The sequence below is a fragment of the Limulus polyphemus genome, unplaced genomic scaffold, assembly GCF_000517525.1.
Source record: "Limulus polyphemus unplaced genomic scaffold, Limulus_polyphemus-2.1.2 Scaffold7, whole genome shotgun sequence".
Lineage (NCBI taxonomy): Eukaryota > Metazoa > Arthropoda > Merostomata > Xiphosura > Limulidae > Limulus > Limulus polyphemus.
The window spans coordinates 1,113,583-1,137,106 of record NW_013665617.1 but is presented as its reverse complement, the minus strand read 5'-3'; the positions used below and the strand labels follow the sequence as shown (position 1 = coordinate 1,137,106).

The 23,524-nt window shown below is 31.8% G+C and overlaps 1 protein-coding gene across 1 annotated transcript in view; it reads right to left on the bottom strand.

Moving 5' to 3' along the window:
• Positions 1-23,524, bottom strand: part of LOC106476885 (A-kinase anchor protein 13-like) — a 245,164-nt gene that overhangs the window by 74,947 nt on the left and 146,693 nt on the right. The window contains exons 11-15 of the mRNA XM_022381499.1: positions 9,681-9,753; positions 7,584-7,974; positions 6,421-6,578; positions 5,263-5,354; positions 204-327 (exon numbers count right to left, since the gene is read on the bottom strand). Coding sequence (XP_022237207.1) covers positions 204-327; positions 5,263-5,354; positions 6,421-6,578; positions 7,584-7,974; positions 9,681-9,753 — 838 coding nt within the window. The remainder of the gene's footprint in view (positions 1-203; positions 328-5,262; positions 5,355-6,420; positions 6,579-7,583; positions 7,975-9,680; positions 9,754-23,524) is intronic.

Here is a 23,524-nt window from a genome sequence, read left to right as displayed (position 1 = left end):
AGGCTATTTGAAATTGTAATACGTAACAAAGTAAACACAAATTTCTTTACTATTAGTATTTTTAACAGAGCAAAAACAATCAAGCACAATTCTGAGAACCAAAATGAATTTTGTGGTAGTATTATTCTAAAGAACAATCTCAAACAAAATCAGTTACCTAGAAAAAAGTTTGTCTTTAAACTTTAACATTATCTTGATCTTACCTTCAGCTGCAAAAATGGAAGGAGTAGACACAGACTTCTGTAATGGAGACCATGGTTCTAGAAGACAGATGGGTGACTTAGATCCTGGATCACTGCTGTCTAAACCTTTACTTTCCTCATGATGCTAATATAAACAACATTTAATGAAATATAACATAGGAAAAAACCTCAAAAAGCAACACAGTTCCCAAAGAAAATCATTCTAAAAAAGAGGGTTAAAGTTTTGAAAAAAATATCAAAATTTGGGTATAAACATTTAATTTATGATCTCATATATTTTGTCCAGTCATTGTATGTTTGATAAAATAAAAATAAAGCTTGGTGAAAATCTGAAGTGGAATTGGTTTCAGGTTGTTCATTGGATAGTTACTACTCATTTAGATACTTTTTCATATAAAATCAGGTTTATAAACTTAGCATAGTGTAACTGATCGAATATATTATGAATAAAAAAATCAATCATCCCTATTTTTTCGTAAGTGACCCTAAGTTGTATAACTGACATATGTAGTGACTATGTAGTTTGGTTTAGTATTCAGAATTTATGAATAAGTAATTATTCTATAATGACAAGCTAAGTCAGATGCATGGAGATCATGCTGAATAGAGAAGAGTTAACGAACTTAAAGCGCTAGTTATAACCATATCAACAATAGAGCTGGATGATTTAATCAATTCCCTATGAGTAGCAATTAGATCGATTAGTGTCCCATAAACTAATCAATAGATTAATGTGACAAAAGTAATCAACTAATTGAAATTAGTGTTTCCCATTATTAACATTTTGATTATTGCAACTGATTGATTAATTGGAATTAATTGTTTGGATTATTCTACCAATCAATGAATCAAAATTATGGTTAAATTGTCATAAAAATAATCCAATAATCCAAATTAGGGTTGTTGATTGTTCCAAATATCTAAGTACTAGAAATATTGTCATTATGTTTCTTTGTTGTTAAGCACAAAACTACAAAATGGGCAGCCCTCCCAGTGGCTCAGCAGTAAGTCTGAAGGCTTATAACAAAATAAAGTGGGTTTCCATACCTGTTGTGAGCACAGCAAAGAGAGCCCATTGTGGGGGGGGGGATGCTTCTTGATATGAAGGTCTCAGGACTGGTTCCCATTGGTACTAAATTTCCTTGTTGTGTCTTTGTTATTGCAAAGCTACTAATTTTATCTGCCAAGGTCACTAATTTTGAACTGTTGACTACAATGAAGACAACAGGCTGATAACACCTAGCAACTCTTAGGCTATTCAAGTATTAAATATAGCATAAATTTACTATTTGTTTGACACACTGGGTTATGTTTCTAACTTACAACTGCATAACTGTATTCTTTAATGTCATATAAGCAGGCATAAATCAGGAGGAGTGGTCCAAGAGAATTGAAATTTCCACTCCATCTCTTTCACCTACTGTGTTCACAAACTTATAACTATATTATGCAATGCTGTATAAAGAGGCGCAGATTTAAGAGGGTCCAAACCCCTCTATTTTTTTCATAAACTTATTAAAAAACACCCAATAATATCAAAGAGAAATATTAGATGTCAGTATTTTATTTAATTGATCTATTAATTGCTGTAAGAGCTTTTTCTTTTCAGTTTTTCTGAAGTAAACACAGTTGAAGTTTACAGCAAACTAGTTATAGATTCAGCTAATAACCGATTATTTGTATCAATTAAATGTTGCCACAGCAAATTTTCACACCTTGCCATTTTTCAGGCACTCTAACACTGTGTGTGTGCTCTAAACTTTTAGAGATTTGTTTTCATGAGTGTCAGTATTGATTAGAACACTTGCAGTTCTTATAACATAGACTTGTTACAAAATCTATTTTTAATTGTTTACAAGTTATAACACTCACAAAAAAAGATATTTTCATGCTGTTGATGTCCAAAATAAACCCAATTAAGTGACAACTTAAAAAAAATTGAAAACAGATATCCTGCTTATGAATGTTAGAATATGCATTAGATGTAGTCTTTACAATATTTTTCTAAATATAATTATAGATGTTTAATTTTAATTACAAAATTTGAAATGTTTGCTTTAAACCATTTTTTTTTTCACATCAATCACATTATTAGAAACAATGATATAAGCTGTGAAATCATTGGATTATCACCCAACTAAGCTTCTCGTAATTATTTTGCAGGCTTTTTGATTCATTTTATTATTAAAGATACCAGTAGCATGCAGTTATAAGTAAGATAAAAAACAAACATCATTCCTCTATTTCTTTTCTTTATGAACATCAGTACTGTTCTTCAAATATCATGTACTGATTTTTGCATGTGTTTTGAAAAATAATTTCATTTCCAACAATAAAAGAAGTATTCAACTAACTTACAAATGATGAAGCCTATACCTAAAACTAGTCATTTTTACTATTATTTTATTGTTGATGTTTTTAGGGTGATAAAGTATATTAACCTTACATAAATGTTTGTTCTTTTAAAATGTCACAAAGTAGTAATATATTTATTTTCATCAACAAAAAATTTAGTAGTTTTAATATAGTATTCTTGTTAAAATTTGTAGGGAGAAACCTACGGAATGCTATTACCGTATTTGCTGATGGATGTTTTTAGCAAATTAAGTTTATTTCTTTTAGGTTTGATGTGTAGCACAATCTCTATTGTCAAGTAAGAATAGGATGTTACTTTGCAAAGAAAGTCTTAGAAGTTAATTTTAAACTGTGCTAATCTGCACTCTGGAGTAATCAATACAACCACAAGTGTTTTTTTATGTTCAATGTGGCATAACTTAAGCCACGTACATGTAATAAACAACTTTACAAAGTTTTCATCACAGATGAACTCCTTTTATATAACAAAAAATATTAAACCCTAAGCTATAGTGATCTAATATAAAAATATGTTTACAAAATTAAGGTACAGTACAGAAACAAATTTTTTGATATAATATTAGCAGTATTTTAGTATGGTGGATGAAATCAATACATTTCAAATAAAAAATGTCTTGATTAATTGTAACTATCATGTGAGATAAATAACTTATAGTTGTGAAGAATTGAGACAAACAAAACAATTAGAAATATGTTATTGTAATGCAGTAGGTGGCACAATGTCAATGCACTTACTCAAGAAAAACAAAAAACAAAGTAAATGGAACAACATAGTTTTGGTTAAATATGCTATTAACCAAAGAGTTCTTACTGGAACACTATCTTTAAAACTGTGTATAATATGAGGGTTAAAAACAGGCATTATTTTAAGAGTATCATTCTATATACTCACAATTATCTTAATCATATTTTCAGGTTTTTGCAGGTTTTGTACTACTTTGAATGTATGATACACTTTCATGTATAACAGATTAGGATGAATAAAACTTATTCCTAAATTATTGTACCTAAAGACAGAACTTCCTCTAGCTTTCACATATTTTTGTCAAAATTTTAAGGCAATTGTGTGTGTTATTCTAAGTATTTAAACAATTTTAAGTCAAAAATGTTTTAAAATCAATATTTTGTCATATTCTGACATTTATTTATTGTAATTCATGAAGAAAAGTTAATATTTTCACTTCTGCACAGCTGCAAAGAATTTGGTTTTAAACAAAACAACATACATGTAGGTTATTTTTATAATTTTCCTGCCCATCCTAAAAAATAACTTTAATTTTACTAAGAACATACACCCCTTGAGAATGTATTATTGATTTCTTGATTTTCAAGCAATTCCCTTAGTTTTTGTACAAGTCTTGGTTGCCACCTTATTATATGTCACATTGAGTGGTTTAATCATATACTAATAAATCAAAGCTTTGAAAGCAACTATAAAGAAAGTTTAAATGTGATTGGATAGAACAAGAATTAGGCTATCACATATTAATAGAGTAAATATATAGGTTTAAGAATTTTGTAAAGTTTCTATAAATGTTTATTTTTGTTGTGAACTGTGAAAGCATTTGTGTGTTAAATTACATCTCTTTGAAAGTTACAGAAATTGTCTTTAATGAGAAGACATCAGATAACTTGAGATAAGGTAGGTATGCTTATACAGTTTATAGAGGGTTGAATCAGTAACAAAGAAAACTTGGAGAAAGTTTTGTCATCATCAAATTTAAGTAGTTTACCTAAACACAGAAATATATATAGAGAACAAAGCAAAGAAGTCACATAACTGGAGATTGGTTAAGGCTTAATAATGGTATTTTGTTTAAATGTGTTTTTATTTTCTAATAGATATATTATGGTTTTTATTGAGTTATAATGTTTGTAAGCATGAGAATTTTTATTATTTTCACCAAATGAGATTGTCATCAAATCAGACAAGCTTATTGTTTTGTAAGTATGGTAATGATAGGAAAATACTATGATGACTCAAATCTTTATTGAATATAATTTTTTGTATTTACCCGATTCAAACAATGTGCAGAAATAAATAATCTAACAGGCTAGTTAATTTTTTGTAATTGTAATTGTGATGTCTTAAATAAAAACATTATTAGACCTATCATGAGAGTAAAATCTGTTTTCCTTATTCAGTTATCAATTTATTTGATTTACAGAATATCAGTTCAGGAGATTACTGCATATTTTGAAAAGTAAACAACAGTGATCGCACTGTGGTACTTAGTCAACATTAGCAATTTATTCACCAAGTACAAAATGTCCATAAAACTTGTGTGTGAAAATGTTTTTCTTAAATGTGGAATTGGCAACCTTCAGAAGAGGTCTATTGTAATAAATCAAGAATAATTTGAAAATTACTTTAAGGATGGTAGCACATGTTCATTATTATTATTTGCTTGTACAGATTGTAGGAGACATGGTATACTAATCAACTGATAAAATGTAATTGATTAATCAGCCCATCAATTAATTGATTAGCAAATATCATTAACTAACCAGCTCTAATAAACAATAGCACTGTTAAAAAAAATTCAATGTTGCTGGTATATTCTAAAACAAAGAGCCAAAGTTTATAAAAGTCAATTTTACAATGGATTACACAAATTTAGTTTTATGGTTAGCTCAATATATATATATATCTTTACATTGCTCTGATGTTATTAAAATATACCTTGGAACTTCCAATAATGTTAGTCATACTGTGACCTGATGATCTGGAGCCTTGACTAGAAAGAGATACATGTGCAATTTCTTCACTTCCAGCTTAAAGGGGAAAAAAAAACAGCCATTTATTAACATAGCAATTCTTCAAGCTGTTAAAATAATAAAGGAAATTACAAGTCACAGATAAATTGCAAAGACAATGGTAATAAAGAAACATCGTGCTAAAGTAATAAAAAGTTGGCTGTTGATGTGTGCTCAGTCAATTAATATTCATCATTTTTCACATTTCCAACTAGCTTATACACAAGTGTCAAAAACACAACATTCTGATATACAACAATCCTGTAACCATGTGATCATACAATATATTACATCTTAAAATTATACTTATGAGGTGAATGAACTGCTTTAAAATGAAAAATTAAGGCCATAATGAGATCCTCATATTTATAGTAATACTGGAATTCATTTTAATGAACACAGCATACAGTGTTTTCTTTTTTTCCACAGTTTTATAAACTGAAAAATGGCTAGAAAATAGTTTATCAGCAATTTAATTTTTTAGTCCACTAATAATTCTGGGTTAGCTTGGAGAGTCCTTCCACGTAGATGGTGACACATGTACAATACACACAAATGCACTGACAACACTGAAGAATACTATAACTAACAAAAAATAGCTTTACAACCTAATTCATTCAATCTAAACCCAATGGACTTTAATTATGCTAACCCAAAGATAATTTTAAATATAAAGAAAGTGAAAAATGTTTCAGTATGCCCAAGTAGCTAGAACTGACCAGATTACTGATACCATTTATTATTTTAAAAAAATATTTGTAAAACACAAAAGAATAGTTTTTACTTGAAATTAAAGGTGCAATATTTGTTTGTCCATTTCTTTAGAAATGTACAAATATTAAATTTGAGTTAGTAATCCTGGTGAGAAAAGATGGTGTCACACTTCCTATTGGATATAAAGTTTAATTTGTTTCACCACAGCAGTTAACATCACAATGCAATTTCTATCCCAAAATTTCTGAAAATCATTACTATTTAGTTAATTTTTAGATTATGTAATGAGAAATTCTGTTGCTTTTTAAATAAGAGGATTTATGATAATTTTTCTGTAGATATGAAATCTTGAAAAATTTTCTATGCTAACCTGAGAAACTGCGCTGCTTTTCACGACTGAAGTCTCCATAATGAGGGGGTTTATGTTCTCTATGCTCTGTCACTATTCCTTGAATGGTGAAAGAAGGTCCATCCACAGCATCATAAAAAGCTTCTTCTGGGTCTGAATTTAGACTGCTCAGGCTCATGCTGCAGTAAATCAAATACTATTGTGAGTACAACTTTCAAATCTGTATTAGCTGTTGCTTAGTATATTGAACTTAAAATTTTACATAACATATACATTTTTTATCTTCTTGTAATTTGGTTATTTCTGAAAAATAACTCCATCTGAGTTATATTGTACAAGATATTAGAGAAGAGCTTCAAGGGTGTATATATGTATCTTTCTATGTATATGACCAAAATAATAAATAGAATGTGGCCCCATACTTTGAGTATTCAAGATCTAGACAATTAGAAAAATAACTACGGTATGTGCAACAACCATTCTTTATCACAGAACACAATTTTAAATAAAAGTATTCTCCCCACATCAAGAACATGACTTTCACTAGGACTGTACGTGAGGGTTTGTTTATATCTTTATTGATGTAATTTGTAAATATAGTACTGAGAAACTGAAGTTCTTAACAACAGCAACAACAAAAAAAAACTTGTATTTTTTACAATAAATGGTACAATTTTTAATATATAGAAACATTACAGTTTATATCAACACAATCCAAACACTTTTCCTGTGCAGTACTTCCCAGAAAAATCCTTTTTCAGAAAATGTTCACTTTTTCTAAATTTTTTTTCAAAGAGGTATGAATACTATGATTAGTAATTACTAGCACAAACAGCCACCAGTAAGACAGCTGCTCGTAGGGCAGTATTTCTGCTAGTATAATTAAGTTTTATTTTTAATACCTTTTTTTAATCACCACCTTCAGTTTTAAAATGAAGCAAGTAAAGGCTGAACAGTATCTTATAACATATCTAACCAGAGTTAGAGAACAACAAAAAATTATTTTTAAAGGAATTACATTAGACAGCAATGGTCTGCTCATAGAAACTTAACAAACTTAGAATGAAGCATAAACCCATACAATATTCTTTATGATTTTGCATGTAATTAGTCAAATACATAAAACGTTTGTAACCAACATTCCAAACAATTTGAGATTTCTGAACAAACCAGTATCAATGTACCTTCTCAAAACTTCCTCTCCATCACCACTATCTCCTTCGTGCATGGCTGACCAACTTTTTCGTCGAGGTAATCCTTTCTTTCCTGTTTTCTGAGCACACCTTTGGGATGAAGTGCCTCCAATATGTGCTTTAGAAGATGATGTACTAGTACGGACTTTCACTGATTGAAACTTATCTTCATTAGTGTTAACAAGGTTCAAAAATTCTTGTGAACTAGAAGGAGTAATATCATTGACCTGGATCTTGACATTTGTGGCTTCTGCTAATGTTACAGCCTTAACTGGATCTTTGGCACCTGGACAGGAAAGGTAAGTTTTCTGAGGTAGGTTATAGCTACTCATTGCGATGGGGCCTAACCTTCTTCCATTTTCATCTGGCTCTTCATTTATTCCTATTTACAAGAGAATGATTGAAAGAAATTAACAATATAGTGCAATAATTTGTAATAATAAATGAATTTCACATTTATTTTTCTTAAACGTTTACTATACAAGCTGTTTAGTGCAATAATTCAACTTCATAAATTGAGTCATTTATAATACAGATAATAAGGTAGTAAATTTTGAGAATGACTAAGAATAACTTATTTACGTATCACAAATCAATTACATCACTAACTAAACAAAACTTAAAATTATCTTATAAGCCGGCATAATAGCATAACCATAGGTAATCACATATGATGCACTAAAATCCTATAAACAGATAAAATTATATGCAGACATTTATAAAAGTTTGCACTGTATTTTCAATGTTGCACTTGTTTGTTGATTAAAAGAAAAACCAATGTTGGAAATTACTTTTCATGAATTGATAAAAATCGGTTGTTAATTCACTAAAATTATAATTTCAAACCAAACCTAATGAAATTAGAGGGGCAGCAGCATATAATGGTGATTAAACTAAGCATATAAGTAAAGATTTTTGAAATAGTTTACTTAAAATTTCTAACTAATTATGCCAGTGAAAAAAACTTTATCTGTGAATATAATACATATGTATGTATGTATTATTAAATAGTACTTAATAATGGGGATCAACAAGGTTTCTAAATACTTTGCGCACCAAAAAAAAACACTCTATCAAATTCCTAAGCGAAAAACCGACCATTCAAAGTATTGGTTATGATATATTTAGTACATATATATGCTAATAATACCCTAAAAACAATTCAAAAATTTCTAAAAGAGCAACTTTTTCATCTACCTACCTTCCTGATCATGTCAGCAGGGCTAGCCCCTACACATTTTGGACTATCACTACAAGATTTCTCCAGCTTATTTGACTGGTCTATGGGTATCTGCTTTTGATATTCCGATAAATATACACAGATTTTTTATAAATGGTAAACATATCATGGACGTACTTAAATATCTTTTGAAACCAATTCAACACAGCAGATGGCGCTAAATATCGTAATCCATACAGCTAAACCAAGCAATCTAAATTTGCCAACCAAAGTAGGGATTGAAAATCATTTTAAAATCTATCCAACTAGTAGCACTTTACTCTTTGTGTACTTTTTATTTCAGCATTTATTTTGTTTTAGATACTTCTTATAGCAATTCTATGAATAACAAACGATCCTTACTTTCCATTAAAATTTTATTTATTTTTCTTCCCTATTTATGGATATATAGGTATAAACACTTAAACAGTGAATGTGTATGTTACTTGAGAACAAACTCCTGCAGGAAAATCTTACTACAATTACAATATGATGTGTTTGTCAAAAACAGAATTAATGACCTTATACTAGAGATTTTATCAAAATAGATGGTATTTTGTTGTTGCTTGTGTGTCAAGATCAACTATTATTTCTATTGGTATATAGAAATTGATATTATATTGTATTATCCATATATATTTTTTACACATCGAAACATAATTTATAATAAAAAAATACAATTTTTCAAGTGAAAATTTTTCAATCATATTTAAAAGTATGAAAATATTCTCAGCATTATAAATATACTAATTAGTAAAAGTAATAAAATGAAGAGCTTAATATAAGTAGCACAGTTTGATCACTGTTTAGAGGGTGCAATAACCTGACAGGTCAATACTGAAAGTTTCAAAGACTAGAATTGTCATTACCTGTTAAAGTTAATTCTGGAGTTAGGCAAGGGCATGATGAGCTCAACCTGGTGGTCAGGCCTTTCTGCTTTCTCTGAACATAACAAATAAATACAGTGTTAGAGAATTAATAACACAAAATGATTGAATTCTATCTCTGGTCTACTAAGTGGATGTGTATATGACACTGTCTGTCGATACTTTCTTTAATGTAAAATATATATATATATTAGTTGTATGTGTACCCCAATACACTTTATTAGACTACCTCTACTCTAAGATTTCATGGAGAAAAGACAATACAGAGAAACTGTACACATTTACTATTGTAATATTTCTTCACTCATATATGTATAACTTTTCTTTTTATAACAGACTAAATGATACAAAACAGATTAAAATACAAACTATGGTGCGGCCACTTAAAAATATTTCTGACAAAAATAATTGACTGCTTTTAAAAGCACTGAGAAGTAATATTAGAGTTATATCACTTCATTCACCTTAAGTTTTGTCTCTTAGATTATACATTACATAGGATCTTAACTAAATCAGAGCTGAGGTGAGAGTAGTGATACAGTACCAACAAAATACCTAGATTTGTGCAATTTTTTTTAAGGTTATTACAGCACCAGAGTAGATATAAGTTTGAAGTTAAAGCACAAAGCTACACAATGGGCTATCTGTGCTCTGCCCACCATGGGTATCGAAACCCGGTTTCTAGCATTGTAAGTCTGCAGACATACCGCTGTGGGGGGTGGGGGAAGTAGATATAAGAGCCATGGTTAAACTTGTTTGTTGTCCATATAAAACTCTGACAATTTAAATTAATTCTATTGGGAACAGTGCCAAAAGTTTAGAAACAACAATACTTGTAAGTTCCTTCTAGCCAGAAATTGAGAACATGACAAAATAACAATTAAGTAAGGTAATCAGTCTTAACTGGTGCAAAACTTTTGTATAGGCAAAGCATTTTATGAGCATTGCATAAAAAAAATGTTTTGTTTAAATTGCATTTTCTCAGCATACATTATAACTGCTCTTGTATTTTAATGGCCAAAAGTTGCCAGATGTACAATACTTTATATAATTTTGCAACATTCAGTATCGAATTTTGAAATTATGACTATGGGTGGCAGCACTAAATTCATAAACACTTTTTACGATTTGTTTGTTTTGAAGTTAAGCACAAAGCTACATAATAGGCTATCTGTGTTCTGCCCACCACGGGTATCGAAACCCGGTTTTTGGCATTGTAAGTCCGCAGATATACCGCTGGAGGGCCACTTTTAACGAAGTGCTTACCTACAATGAATTAATTCAATTCAAAGAAATAGAGGACAAGTTTCACGGAGACGGAGTTAATTATGATACTATTCACATCATGCAAGTTTTAACGCCCATGATTCTTTTAAGTTAACACATTTTCAGTCACGTTCTGGCAATCTGCCATATCATATGGGTAAACTAAAATTTTTAACCTTGATATCTCAGATAAAGTAATTGTTAGACATGTACATATATTTATGTGACTGATCAACATTTTCATTATTTAATTAGACACAACCTCACTAGTGAAAACCTCAAGGTTGTAACATAAATGTTCTTAAGGCTGCGACGCAAAACCATGCTTCACCCTTTACTACTGGCAAGCTTACATCCAACGAGAATACCAGCCTTCGTTTTTATGTAACAAATATTTTTTTTTACTGTTACTGATAAAACACATTGAAATTAAAATTTCTAGTTACCAGAAAAAAAAATAAAAAAAATAGAAATTTCATTCTACGACAGAGAAAGATCAGTAAAAACTATATTATATTATGTAAGCTTTCAAACCTTGCATCCTGGTTAATTTGTTAGAAAAAAAAAGTAACAAGTATGAATTCAACAATTTAGTTTGATATCTTGGTGTAATACATAAATTGGCCCAGCATGGCGAAGTGGTTAGGGCACTCGACTCGCAATCTGAGGGTTGCGGGTTCGAATCCCCACCCCACCAAACATGCTCGCCCTTTCAGCCGTGGGGGCGTTATAATGTGACGGTCAATCCCACTATTCGTTGGTAAAAGAGTAGCCCAAGAGTTGGCGGTGGGTGGTGATGACTAGTTGCCTTCACTCTAGTCTTACACTGCTAAATTAGGGACGGCTAGCGCATATAGCCCTCGTGTAGCTTTGCGCGAAATTCAAAACAAACAAACAAAATACATAAATCATATACTCTCGCGTGACAACGTTTAATGTAAAGATAATCACATATACATAAAAACCCTATACTTATATATCATTGTGCAGTAAGTTAGGCACTGCTTCTTGCACATCCAAGATAGATAATATATTCACAAGCAGGAATAAGGATTCTATATAGTTACTTTGTTGACTGACCTAAATATACTATGATAGCTAAGCATATAACTTTTATCACCGTAGAGTAATTCTTATTTGGACATTGGCTTAAACAACTGATAATTTTACCACAGTATGGACACCACATTGACTAGAATGTGTAGTATATATACTTTTATTTATCAGTTTTTATTATTTCCAATTTTATTTTTCATGTCCATTATTTTACTATAGTGATTATTCTACACAATACTAATTTTGAATTTATTATTATTACCTTATCATAAAGACTATCTCAGATTGTAAGCTTAGTTTATGGGTTTAGGATTAATCTAGATTTACCAAGCTGAACGAGTAAAATATAACTTTTACTATGGTGTGACAGATCATATTTGAACTTCGACCTAAACAAGTGAAACTTTTACCACAATGTGGCGACACATACTGTTGGTTAAAATATTTAATATATCTAATTTAATCTTTATCATTTCTAACTTAATTTATGTTTATCATTTTATCATAATGATACTTCAGTACTATTAGCTTAGCATACGGATTTAAGATAATCTTAGCCTTTTGGACTGGTTAAACCTCGTGAAATATTATAGGGTTTACGGACGAAAATATTGTTAACACTAAAGGTAACTAAATAATAAAACAGTGGATTCTAATCATTATAAGTAGTACTGTTTCATTATTATAGTTAATATATTTTGAACATTATAATGAATCAGCTATTCACATTATTAAGTATATATGTTTAGTTTTGATTTAAGTAGCTTGATTATTTTGATCAGACGTTAATATTAATTTTTTATGTAGCAGCATTTCTCTATGCTTCATCTCGAAGTTCTGTAATAAGGCAGGATAGCAGAATGAAAATATAGATTAAGTACCTTACATACTGACAGAGTACAACAAAATAATCTGGGTTTTTTAATGATAATTTTTCATTTGTGTAGTAAACAGAAAATACATCAAATCATATCTCTTATGTGTTAGAAATTTTATAAATACAACAAAATAAGGGAAGAACTGGTATCAAGAAAATAATAAGCCACATCTCGCAAAGTTGCTGCTAAAAATAAAACAATAAGCCTTAACTGGAAGAGTAGCTATTAATAATAAATCATAATTGGAGTTAACAATAAAACAATATGAAGCCACAATACGAAAAGTTATTACAAAAAACAAAACATGATAACAAGCCACAACGGGAAGAGTTGCTGTTAGCGATAACACAATAAGCTACATCTGAAATATCTGCTAGTAAAAAATTGCTAATTTGTTTGTTAAATTTCGCGACAAGCTACTCGATGGCTATCTGCGCTAGCGTCCCTAAATTGGAACTGACAGACTAGAGAAAATGCAGATAGTGAACAATACACACCGCCATCTCTTAGGCTACTTTTAGCCATAAAACAGTGGGATTGATCATCAAATTATAACATTCCGTGATTGAAAGGTCGAACATGGTCGGGACGGGTTTCGATCTCGCGACCTGCAGGTTACGAATCAAGCGCTCTAACCAGTTAGAAAATACAGTTGGAAAAGTTATTGTTAGTGATAATGAAATAAGCCACAACTAGAACAGCTGTTACTAAGAATGAAACACAACAGCAAAAAGTTACTGCTAAAAAGATCTAAGATATCCGAGTACAAGAACTTGCTGAATTCTAAACTTTTCTCCAAAAGAACGGATTATTTAAAAATTATTAAATAGAAAAAATAATAAAAACTGAACTTTTACATACTTGTTAAGTACGAAGCATTGTCTAAGTTTTCATTCCTTATAACACAATTGACCTATGTTAGCCAATTTGTATTCCAAATATTAATTTTCTTAAGAACAAACTAATGAATACAGAAAACATTCTTTGGAATGGCGTCTACTCATCGCAGAAAAAGATAATATCATTTTTGTGCAAAGCCCTAATGTGCTATAATTTTGCCATATAAATTCTAGTTTCGCTTTGATTTTCTAACAGTTTCTTGTTATGGTACTTAAATATTTCTTCTGCACACGTCTGAAAATTAATATTCATTGTCAATAATGTCAACACACCATGGTGAAGCCACTACAGATTTCTAAGAATAGGTTTCAAACTGTCTGAAGAAATAAAGAGCAACAGACAGCAAGACAAATATGTCGAAAATCCGCGATAACGTGTATAATTTACATATCACACGGCTGATCTTTCTCAGCATGAAGTATCTGTTCAAGTTGGAACACATACATGCCTGATGCCTCCTTCACTGAATCGTTTACATCAAAAGCACCGTATATGATAACACGTATTCAACACGGCAGAAAGGTACACGTCAGGACGCAATTCTTGATGTGAAGTACGGCACAGAGGAAAGTTCCAAACAAAGACAAGCCTTTGGGAACAAGACTGACGTCAGCAATATTGAACGATGGACGACAACAACGCACACCAGAACAGAGGTACGGTTACTGAGGGTTCCGACTACTATTCTTGCCAAACCTCGAGACAATAGCTGTATTAAGCAGCTATTTGGTGAGCAACTTAAGTAACTTTTAAAAACGGCAAATATGCTTGATGAACATAAGTTTTTCGCTATAATTTTGTCCATCTCTCACTCATGATCTACTTCTATTCATAATGTTACTTCCGGTAAGCATGTAGGCAACAACGATAACAAAAAAGAAATAAAAACAAAAACGGTGTATGAATTTGATAGCTGTAACCTGCAGAAATAGTTCAGTCTCTAGTAAATTAAAGTCATGAACACGACAGACAAGCCATATAACAAATATCAAAATATTATCTTAGCTGGATTTAAAGCATTATTTCTTGTATGTTTGTAGTTAAGCACAAACGTACACAATGGGCTATCTGTGCTGTACCCACTAACCCAGTTTCTATAATTATAAACCCGCATACTTACCGCTTACATATTTACCGGATTTAAAGCATCATTCATGATAAGTTTATAAATTAATCACACTCACAACAACTAATAATTATTTCCTCTAATACAACTTATAAAAAAAAATTAACGTTTAACTACAACATTTTATCTATGTTGTTGTTCCTCAACCCAACATGTGTGTGTGTGTTTATATAGCAAAGTCACATTAGGCTATCTGCTGTGTCCACCGAGAGGAATCGAACCCCTGATTTAAGCGTTGTAAATCCGTATACCTACTGCTGTCCCACCGGGGGGACCAACACCCAAAAACATTTGTGACATTCAATCTAACATAACGGGACATAGGCTATCAGTCCGACATGCACAGCAAGTACATGATACGTAATTTATGTTTTGTTATCTGTGCTAGTCGTCCCTAAATTAGAAGTGATGGACTACGAGGAAAGCAGCTATTCACACGTACTGTCAACTCGTGGACTACCCTAATCGAAGAGTGTGATTGACCGTCCCATTACAACACCCCATGGCTGAAGGGCATGTTCGGTGATAGAATTCGAACTTGCGCCCCCAACTTGCGAGTTGTGCACCTTAAAGCACCAGGCCCCGCCATGCCGGAGTAATAACTCCTATAGCTTTGGCAAGCAGTTTCTTAAAACTTAAAGCAAACATGTGTTTTTAATTTTCTACCCATTTAAAATACTTTAGTTAATTTTTAATAACATTGTCGATTTGAAATGTTAATATTTTTACGAGCCTTTCAGTAGTGCTCGTATAGAAAAAGATACATGACCACGCTAAACTAACATATTTATATATATTTACAGATCTTCAATTAAATCCTCAACAATTATTCAACGATTTTCAAGGAAATTCCTGTAAACTGAGATAGCATGTAAAAGAAATAGCTAAAAAATTTTTAAAATCGAAATAATTAAAACCACGACAAATGTAAGGAAACGGGAAGTATATATGCACAATTATTTTTAAGTTTGTTTGTGCTTTATACGCAGCATTATTTTCATATTGACGTTTATCAGTGTACGGTGGTAGAATATCGATCCAAATGTCTTGTATTTGGGCTTTTTTGACCTTTTAATTTTCGATAAACATATAGAACATCAAGAATGTTCATATAGGGGCTTTCTGAAGGCTAGGCTATGATTATGAGTGTTCCATTGGCATCATTATCATTAACGTATCGTTTACCTATATATATATATTGTATACTTTGGATCATTGTCTTTGTCACTAATTTTGACCACAGTGAAGGCAGTCAGCTAGCAGCACCCTACCATACACGCTAAAGAATAGACTGCCACAGCTTAAAGTAAGGGAAATATTTTGTGGTATCGTACAGATTCGAACCCGGCTAACTAGCTTTGAAATACAGAGATGTGCTACGTGGACAACTCGTACCCTGTTGGAAGAAGAATCCTCGCCCGAAGAGTCGTATTTTTGAGGGAATCACATGAGAGATAAAAATCTATCTGTACTTGTCATCAGTTAGGATATCATGTTGTATATTGACTATAATACTGTTCTCTTTTCCGCCATAGAAGAGACTGTCGTTGATTACGCTAGAATAATTCCAACTTGGAATCATGTGTACGGGGCACAAGTCTCCAGCTTTGTTTATTCCACTATTTGTAGCACGATTCCCATATGAGGCCATATTGTGCTCATGTGTTACTCGGGGTAACATTAACATCTTTGTTTAAAGAAAGGTCGCTGACCAGATCTGTAGTTGACAGTCGCACATCTCATAAATAACTTACTCTGAGTTACCACCATTTTTGGATAATTTCGGTTTTCTACCTCACCCATCTAGCAATCCCAATCTCACTTACCCTCTTCAGAGTTGCAAACAGCTCCTACTGAAACATTTAATCTTTCGGTAATTTTTCGCATGTAAGTCTATGACTAGTCAAACTTTGATTGCTAAATGCTTGCCATACGGTATTTCAGTCATGGGAGCTAAGACTGGTTTACACTACTACTACCGGGCATAGTATGACTGCCTGTACTTTTATAGGCTTTATACTGATGTGGCATTCTATGGTTGGTAGAGTGAGAACCAATAACAGTGTAAAATATCAACACGTGACTGTACTCCGGTGCATTTTATTTTCACACAGAAAAGGTTTGGCATTTTCATAGTATTTGTCTCTTTATATCCTTCTTTCCTGTCTCCATAATTATCACCAATACTGGAGAAAATTATAATAGTTTAGAAAAACAAATTTAACTATGGAGTACGTATTAATATAGTGTTAAAAAAGTAACACAAGGTGTTTGCAATATAAAGGGGACTTTAAACTTTGTTCAGTATATGTCCGTGTATTTGGGAAAATATTATCATAATTAAGTTATTCTAATTACAACGCGTCATATATCGCATATTGTATAGAGTTGTAACCAATATCGAAAAATAAAGTTAATTGGTGCTAAAAAATTTTTTCAGGAAATTATGTTGTTGAAAAAAAATACAAAAAATAAATATAGTTTAGCATGCTGTAAAGAATGCATCCTTTTTTAGTCTGTGTAGAAAAAGTTTTGAATGTCGTCGATTGTTTGGCAATCCTACAAAATATTTGTAAAAAAGGCGTACGGTTCAATGCTCACATCAGAGCAGTTTGTTCTACTTTGAATAAAATGAAAAAAAAACAAAAACAAAAACGCTATTAGGTTTAAAACCAGAGAAAAGTTTTGAAATAAAACCAATTTCTTTTAATGGTACATTTAAACTAGTGTAAAACAACTCATTTTCAGGTAAGTAAATACATGTGCTAAAATACTAATGTGTTTTCATGCACGACTTTTACGGCTGCTTTTACCTAAAACTTGCAGTCAGTAATCCAACTGTGCATGTAGAAAAGAAGCCAGAAAACACAAAAACTACTGAATACTCACTGCAGATGAGAAAGGATCTGAATAATGGAGTTTATAGGTTTAGTTGAACATTAAATGTGGATGGGACGCAAACACTGTACAAGAAATGTTGTTCTAAAGGCATTATATGTAAACTACTTCTATAGAATCAGACTTTTAGCACAGAAATCTTATTTCTAAGCCTTGTCTAATGATAGTCGCACTATAAAACTTTTTAAAGCAAAGTACTATGTATTATATATATATATATATATACGGTATCAGTCATCACATACACAACGAAAACAGAAAGGCAGGATTAAATTTTCTTCCACTCTCTCTCTAGATTTGTTAAATATAAAAATAAAATTTGTATATTTTATATCAATTTTAAACTTCAATTTATTACTTTTCAGAGAAGTCAATATGATCTCTGTGAATTCACAATATTGATTTGCTGTTCCACCAAGGGGGTCACTGGACAAGAGGGAAGGCAAGATAGTCAACACCATCCACTACCGCCACTCTTCAAAACAAAATAATAAAGCCAGTTTCAGAAACTATATTAGAACAGTTTTCCATCCTAACCATACTGTTTGTCTTTACCAAATATTAAATTGGCTATATTATATTCAATTCTTTTAAAAATCAAGTAGTGGGCGAAAATTACTCGGTAAACAAAGTAACTTAGTATGTAGGTATAAATAATTACAAGAGACGACCCCCACGTTCCCAGTAACAATGATCACGCGTATTGGGTGGTATGTATACCCGATATAGAAAATTCGAACATTACTTGTACAAGTGGAGGAAAATAGTAAAGATATGATGTATACTTTTATCAACATCTAGACGTTAGCAAAGGAAAATTACATAAACCGATATGGATCACTTATACCGAAAAAACTACGAAAATCCATGGGTAAAACACTACGTCGTGAAAGTCATTCGAATGCTAGAAATACCACTCTGTGTTACATCAAAATACATAATCGTTGAAAGCACCAAAAAGAATGTTAATATACGCGGAATGTTCGACGAAGGCGGAAAAATGTCTGCTTTTCCCATCGCATGAGTGAATTACTTGACCATCTCTTACGATCATTTACTTTACAAAATTAACAAGTATATATTCTGATTTTGAGAGGATATGGGATTTTTCAGCCAACCATTCCATACAAAATGAATTATTATTATTATATTATTTTCCATGTCCTCTCTGTATATAAACAACAACATGTTTACGATGAGTAAAACAAATGTTAACGATAAAATATATTAGAAATTTAGTAAGAGATCTGCTTTCGCAAACAATTATCTGAGACATAAGAAATGTTTTAATGCAAAAGGGAAGAAAGTTTATTCCTATGTGTGATAATGGTGTGTATGTGTTCATTACGTGTTGTGGACGTTGAGAATGAGAACACAGGAGAGAGAGAGAGGTTAAGACATGCACAAGTTATACGTTTTGTTTATTAAATTATTGTTGGTTTTCAGCACAAAACTAGACAATGGACTATTGTACGCTCTGTACGCCACGGAGAATCGAACCCCGGATTTTAGCTTTGCAAGTTCAAAAACTTTCAGCTGACCAATCGGGGAATTAAAACCTACTGAAAAATGAAATAAGGAATGTATATAAAGCCTCTATCAACGGAACAAGCTCGTTAATATATTTTACGCGATCACAGATTTCGTCTTTCCTTTACGCTCAGTTTTTTTTTCTTATTAGAAAGAACGTTTATGCTGCTGTAAACGTTTCAGTTTAAAACGTACACGCATTTTACTTTTATATTTCTTCATACATAAAGATAATCAAGTAAGAAAATACTCCTTTCATGAAATTGTTGCAGATAGCCCTGTTGCTTTGTGTCATTAAACTCCAACCAACCTTTTGTAAATATTAGTAAATAACATATTTTCAGTTTTAAAATTAAACTCCGTCAATACTCTTTCTTCATAACACGACATCTTAACGGTTTCGTCACCTGGTGGGTTAGTGGTAAGTTTACTGATTTACAACACTAAAATTCAGTTCCTAGCAGTAAACAGAGTGCAGATAGCCACAGTGTAGCTTTACGCTAAAACAAGTATAATGGCTTTTAATAACAGTTATTTCATATATATAAGACTGAAAAGATTTTCTAACATAGTTTAATCTAAATGTAAGATCAACACACATACAGGCAAAAAGTTCAGCTATTGTAAATACACACACACACATATATATATACAGAGAGAGAGGGTTTGAGAGTGTTATATTAAAACGATTTTGAACACACAAATTAGCAATTCACGTGACAACCACAATGTAAAGGCGTGGTGGAACGTGATGTATAAGAAATACATTTTGACACTTCCTGGCATCTCATAGGTAGTGTGATGCCATCGAAAACTGATCGCTTTTGGGAAGAGTATGTAACTCCCCTTTCAGACGTAAAATACTCATACATTCAAATTAGAAAGATGTGTTCAGATCGGAAACTTTGAAGTTCAAAAAAAGGGATATTCCCTGTACTTAATGGTATAGAAAACAAAATAATATGAACCAACTTGGAACATTAGAATCATCCAATAAAGAGACTTGCAGTAAGTTGTACCATAATTGTAGTAAGCAAAGTGCGGCGTCTTGTAACAGGCGAGAATCCGTGAACACAAAGTTTAGTTGCAAAGGCCGTCCATGTGCCCGAGGCAACAGTATTCAACATAATCAAGAAGGATCTCCGTCTGGAAAAGCGACACAAGTCATATATACACAAGTTGCTTCACAACATATCCGGTCAATTGTCACATACCATAGGCAGCTGAAGAATGAAACGAGAACATTCCGGTAAAGACGTAAGACGCAGAGCCTATGGATTTCTATGGGATCGGACTATTGAAACAGGGACTAGCTAGTAATCCGTCGTTCTTGTATGCTAGATGGCTTATGGAAAGCGAGCAAGAAATGGCGGTGTGGGTTTCATATGGCAGCCTTACAACGGAGCGTTTTGCAATAGAAACTACGCTACAGGACTATTGTCAAGATGCACGGTCTTCAGATAAAGTATGACAGGACGTGGCAAAATGAATTAAACGAAAATCGTTTGAGTATATCGTACTCAACCTCTGTACTAAAGATTACAATGTATAAACTTTTCAAAACTGTATACATGGACGTGCGTGTGTGTGTGTGTGTGCGTGCGCGCGCGTTTCAGTACATTTAAAATTTATCACTTTAATCATGCCTGACAAACCCAAATCTAGAAAATTTGCTGACGAATAACTTTTGAGAAAAAATCTGAACATATACACCAAAAGGCTACCAGTACTTTAGTAGAGCGGCACAAACAGAAGCGCTGATGAACACTAACGCTATGTCGCAGGTGTTAATAGTATGCATGGTAAAATACACCTCTTCAGAAATGTTTACATAGATACCGAGATATTTTAAATTTTACGGTTGAAAATAACACAACGATTCGACTTTTCACTAAGTTCAGTATAAACTTTTAAAGTGGTGAATATTATACCTATGTTTAGAAACACTTTTTAAAATAATACACGTAAAACAGGTTATTTCCGTTTATCTGATGTTTAAATTGTTTTTTGTTTTTTTTCAACTTTAAATGTTATATGCTCGAAGCATTATATCGTCCACCACCAGTATTGTTCGTGACACTGTAAGTTAGGCTAGTGGAATCATTTAAATACAAAACTACTAATTTGAATGTTCCACTGGATTTTCCTCGGGACATTTTGCACCGAAATGTACTCTACAAATTATTCTTATCTTACGCAATAAAGATTATGGTAACAGTTTACGACGGCAGTAAAAAATCACAACGATGAATTGTGTTGAATACATTGAACGTTGCGAAAAATGTTATCTATTCTCGAAAAGTATTTAATCTATTATTGATTAATCTTACTTTTAAAAACATGAAAATGCTGCAATAAGAAACATTTTTCACTTGGGTGTGAGGAGAGAAAAACGTTCCGTGACTCAAAACTAAATTTTACATTAATTTATTATACCTTTTCAACACAAGATTTGTTTTTACATTAAGAGGTCATCAAATTTTTCTGAGGTGTCGAGGTGAGGCATGGAGCAAAAAAAAGTTAAGAACCACTGCTCTAAGCTTTCACGTTAAGATTTGTCGTGGATTTTATACTATAGCACAAATAAGCCTTGTCATTAATCTCACGCTGGTCTAAAGTATTAAAGAGTTGAGATGTTCAGTGACTGGATGATCAGTGGTACAAATCAATGACGTTTTCTAAACCCGATATCAAGTATTTTCTAAAGACGATATCAAATCACCGTATAATCGCAGATATATATACATTTTTTTGGAATTTAATGCAACGAATGCGATACATGGTATATTGTCTGATGCTGGTATATTAATATTTTGTACTTAACGAAGAGAGAGTGGAGATTAGCCTGCTGTTGGCTGTTCGACACTAGCAGTAAGGGAAGCCCAGGCTACTATCATTAACCTGGTAAAAAATTGAAAACTAAACACATTAAATATTTTCACTCTCATGATAATTCGAAATTAATTAGAATGTTTATAGCAAAGTAAGGAAAATATTGATATTTTTAACTACGGCTGCTGATAACAAAAACTATATAACTGTTATTGTGCCTTTTTTTCACATGCTAATATGATGCAAAATCAACAACCATTATATATAATAGTGTGTTTGTTTTGAATTTCGCGCAAAGCTACACGAGGGTTATTTGCGCTAGCCGTCCCTAATTTAGCAGTGTAAGACCAGAGGGAAGGCAGCTAGTCACCACCACCCACCACCAACTCTTGGGCTACTCTTTTACCAACTTTGACCGTTACATTATAATGCACCCATGGCTGTAAGGGATGAGCATGTTTGGTGGGGCGGGGATTCGAACCCGCGACCCGAATATTGCGAATCAAGTTTTCTAACCACCTGGCCATGAGATTATAGTAACTTTCTATTAGTGCTGCTACGTTATAGAGATGTGTCTTTTTAATTTAATATATTTTAACAACAGTGAAGTTTGTCTTAGTTGATACATATTCAATAAAAGATACGACTATCTCCATGTAAATCAACAAATAATATCATAGAAACTTTCTACGTGCTGCTATAAACATGTTTCAGAACTAATGAAAAAAAATTATACACGTGTATTAATTAAAACAACTTGTACACTAAAATTTCATAAATTACACAAATACACCCCAGTATTGCAGAATACTACAATGTATTTAAATATAAATAATACAAGTCACAGTAAGAAAGGAGTCTTACAGAAGGTACAGTCTCACATGATAATTAGCACGTGACGTTAGTACTTCATTGTGTTTTATATTTTACATCTGTTTGCCAGAGCAATTTTCTTCTTTAATCTAAACTATTTTACAGAATTGAAGAAAACAAGTATAAAAGTATGTTTCATTATCCTGTAATACACATGCAATACTTGGTAATAAACGAAATATTTATGAAATGTACATTTGTTGTTGTTTTCTTCTCCTGGAGTTTCACCAAGTACAGATGGTTTCGGGTATTAATCATATTAACTATTTGAATATCTTCTTTGAAAATAATTATATAAAAAAGTGGATTAAATAGAAGAAAGTTGAATACTATATATTATTTTCATTCATTCATGCTTCTTAAAAAAGGGGGGGGGGTTGCAATAACGAATAAGTTAAAAATAACGGGTAAATGTTGATATTAAGCCAAAATGTTAGTGTATATGAAGTTTTGGTGTGGGTTGAACA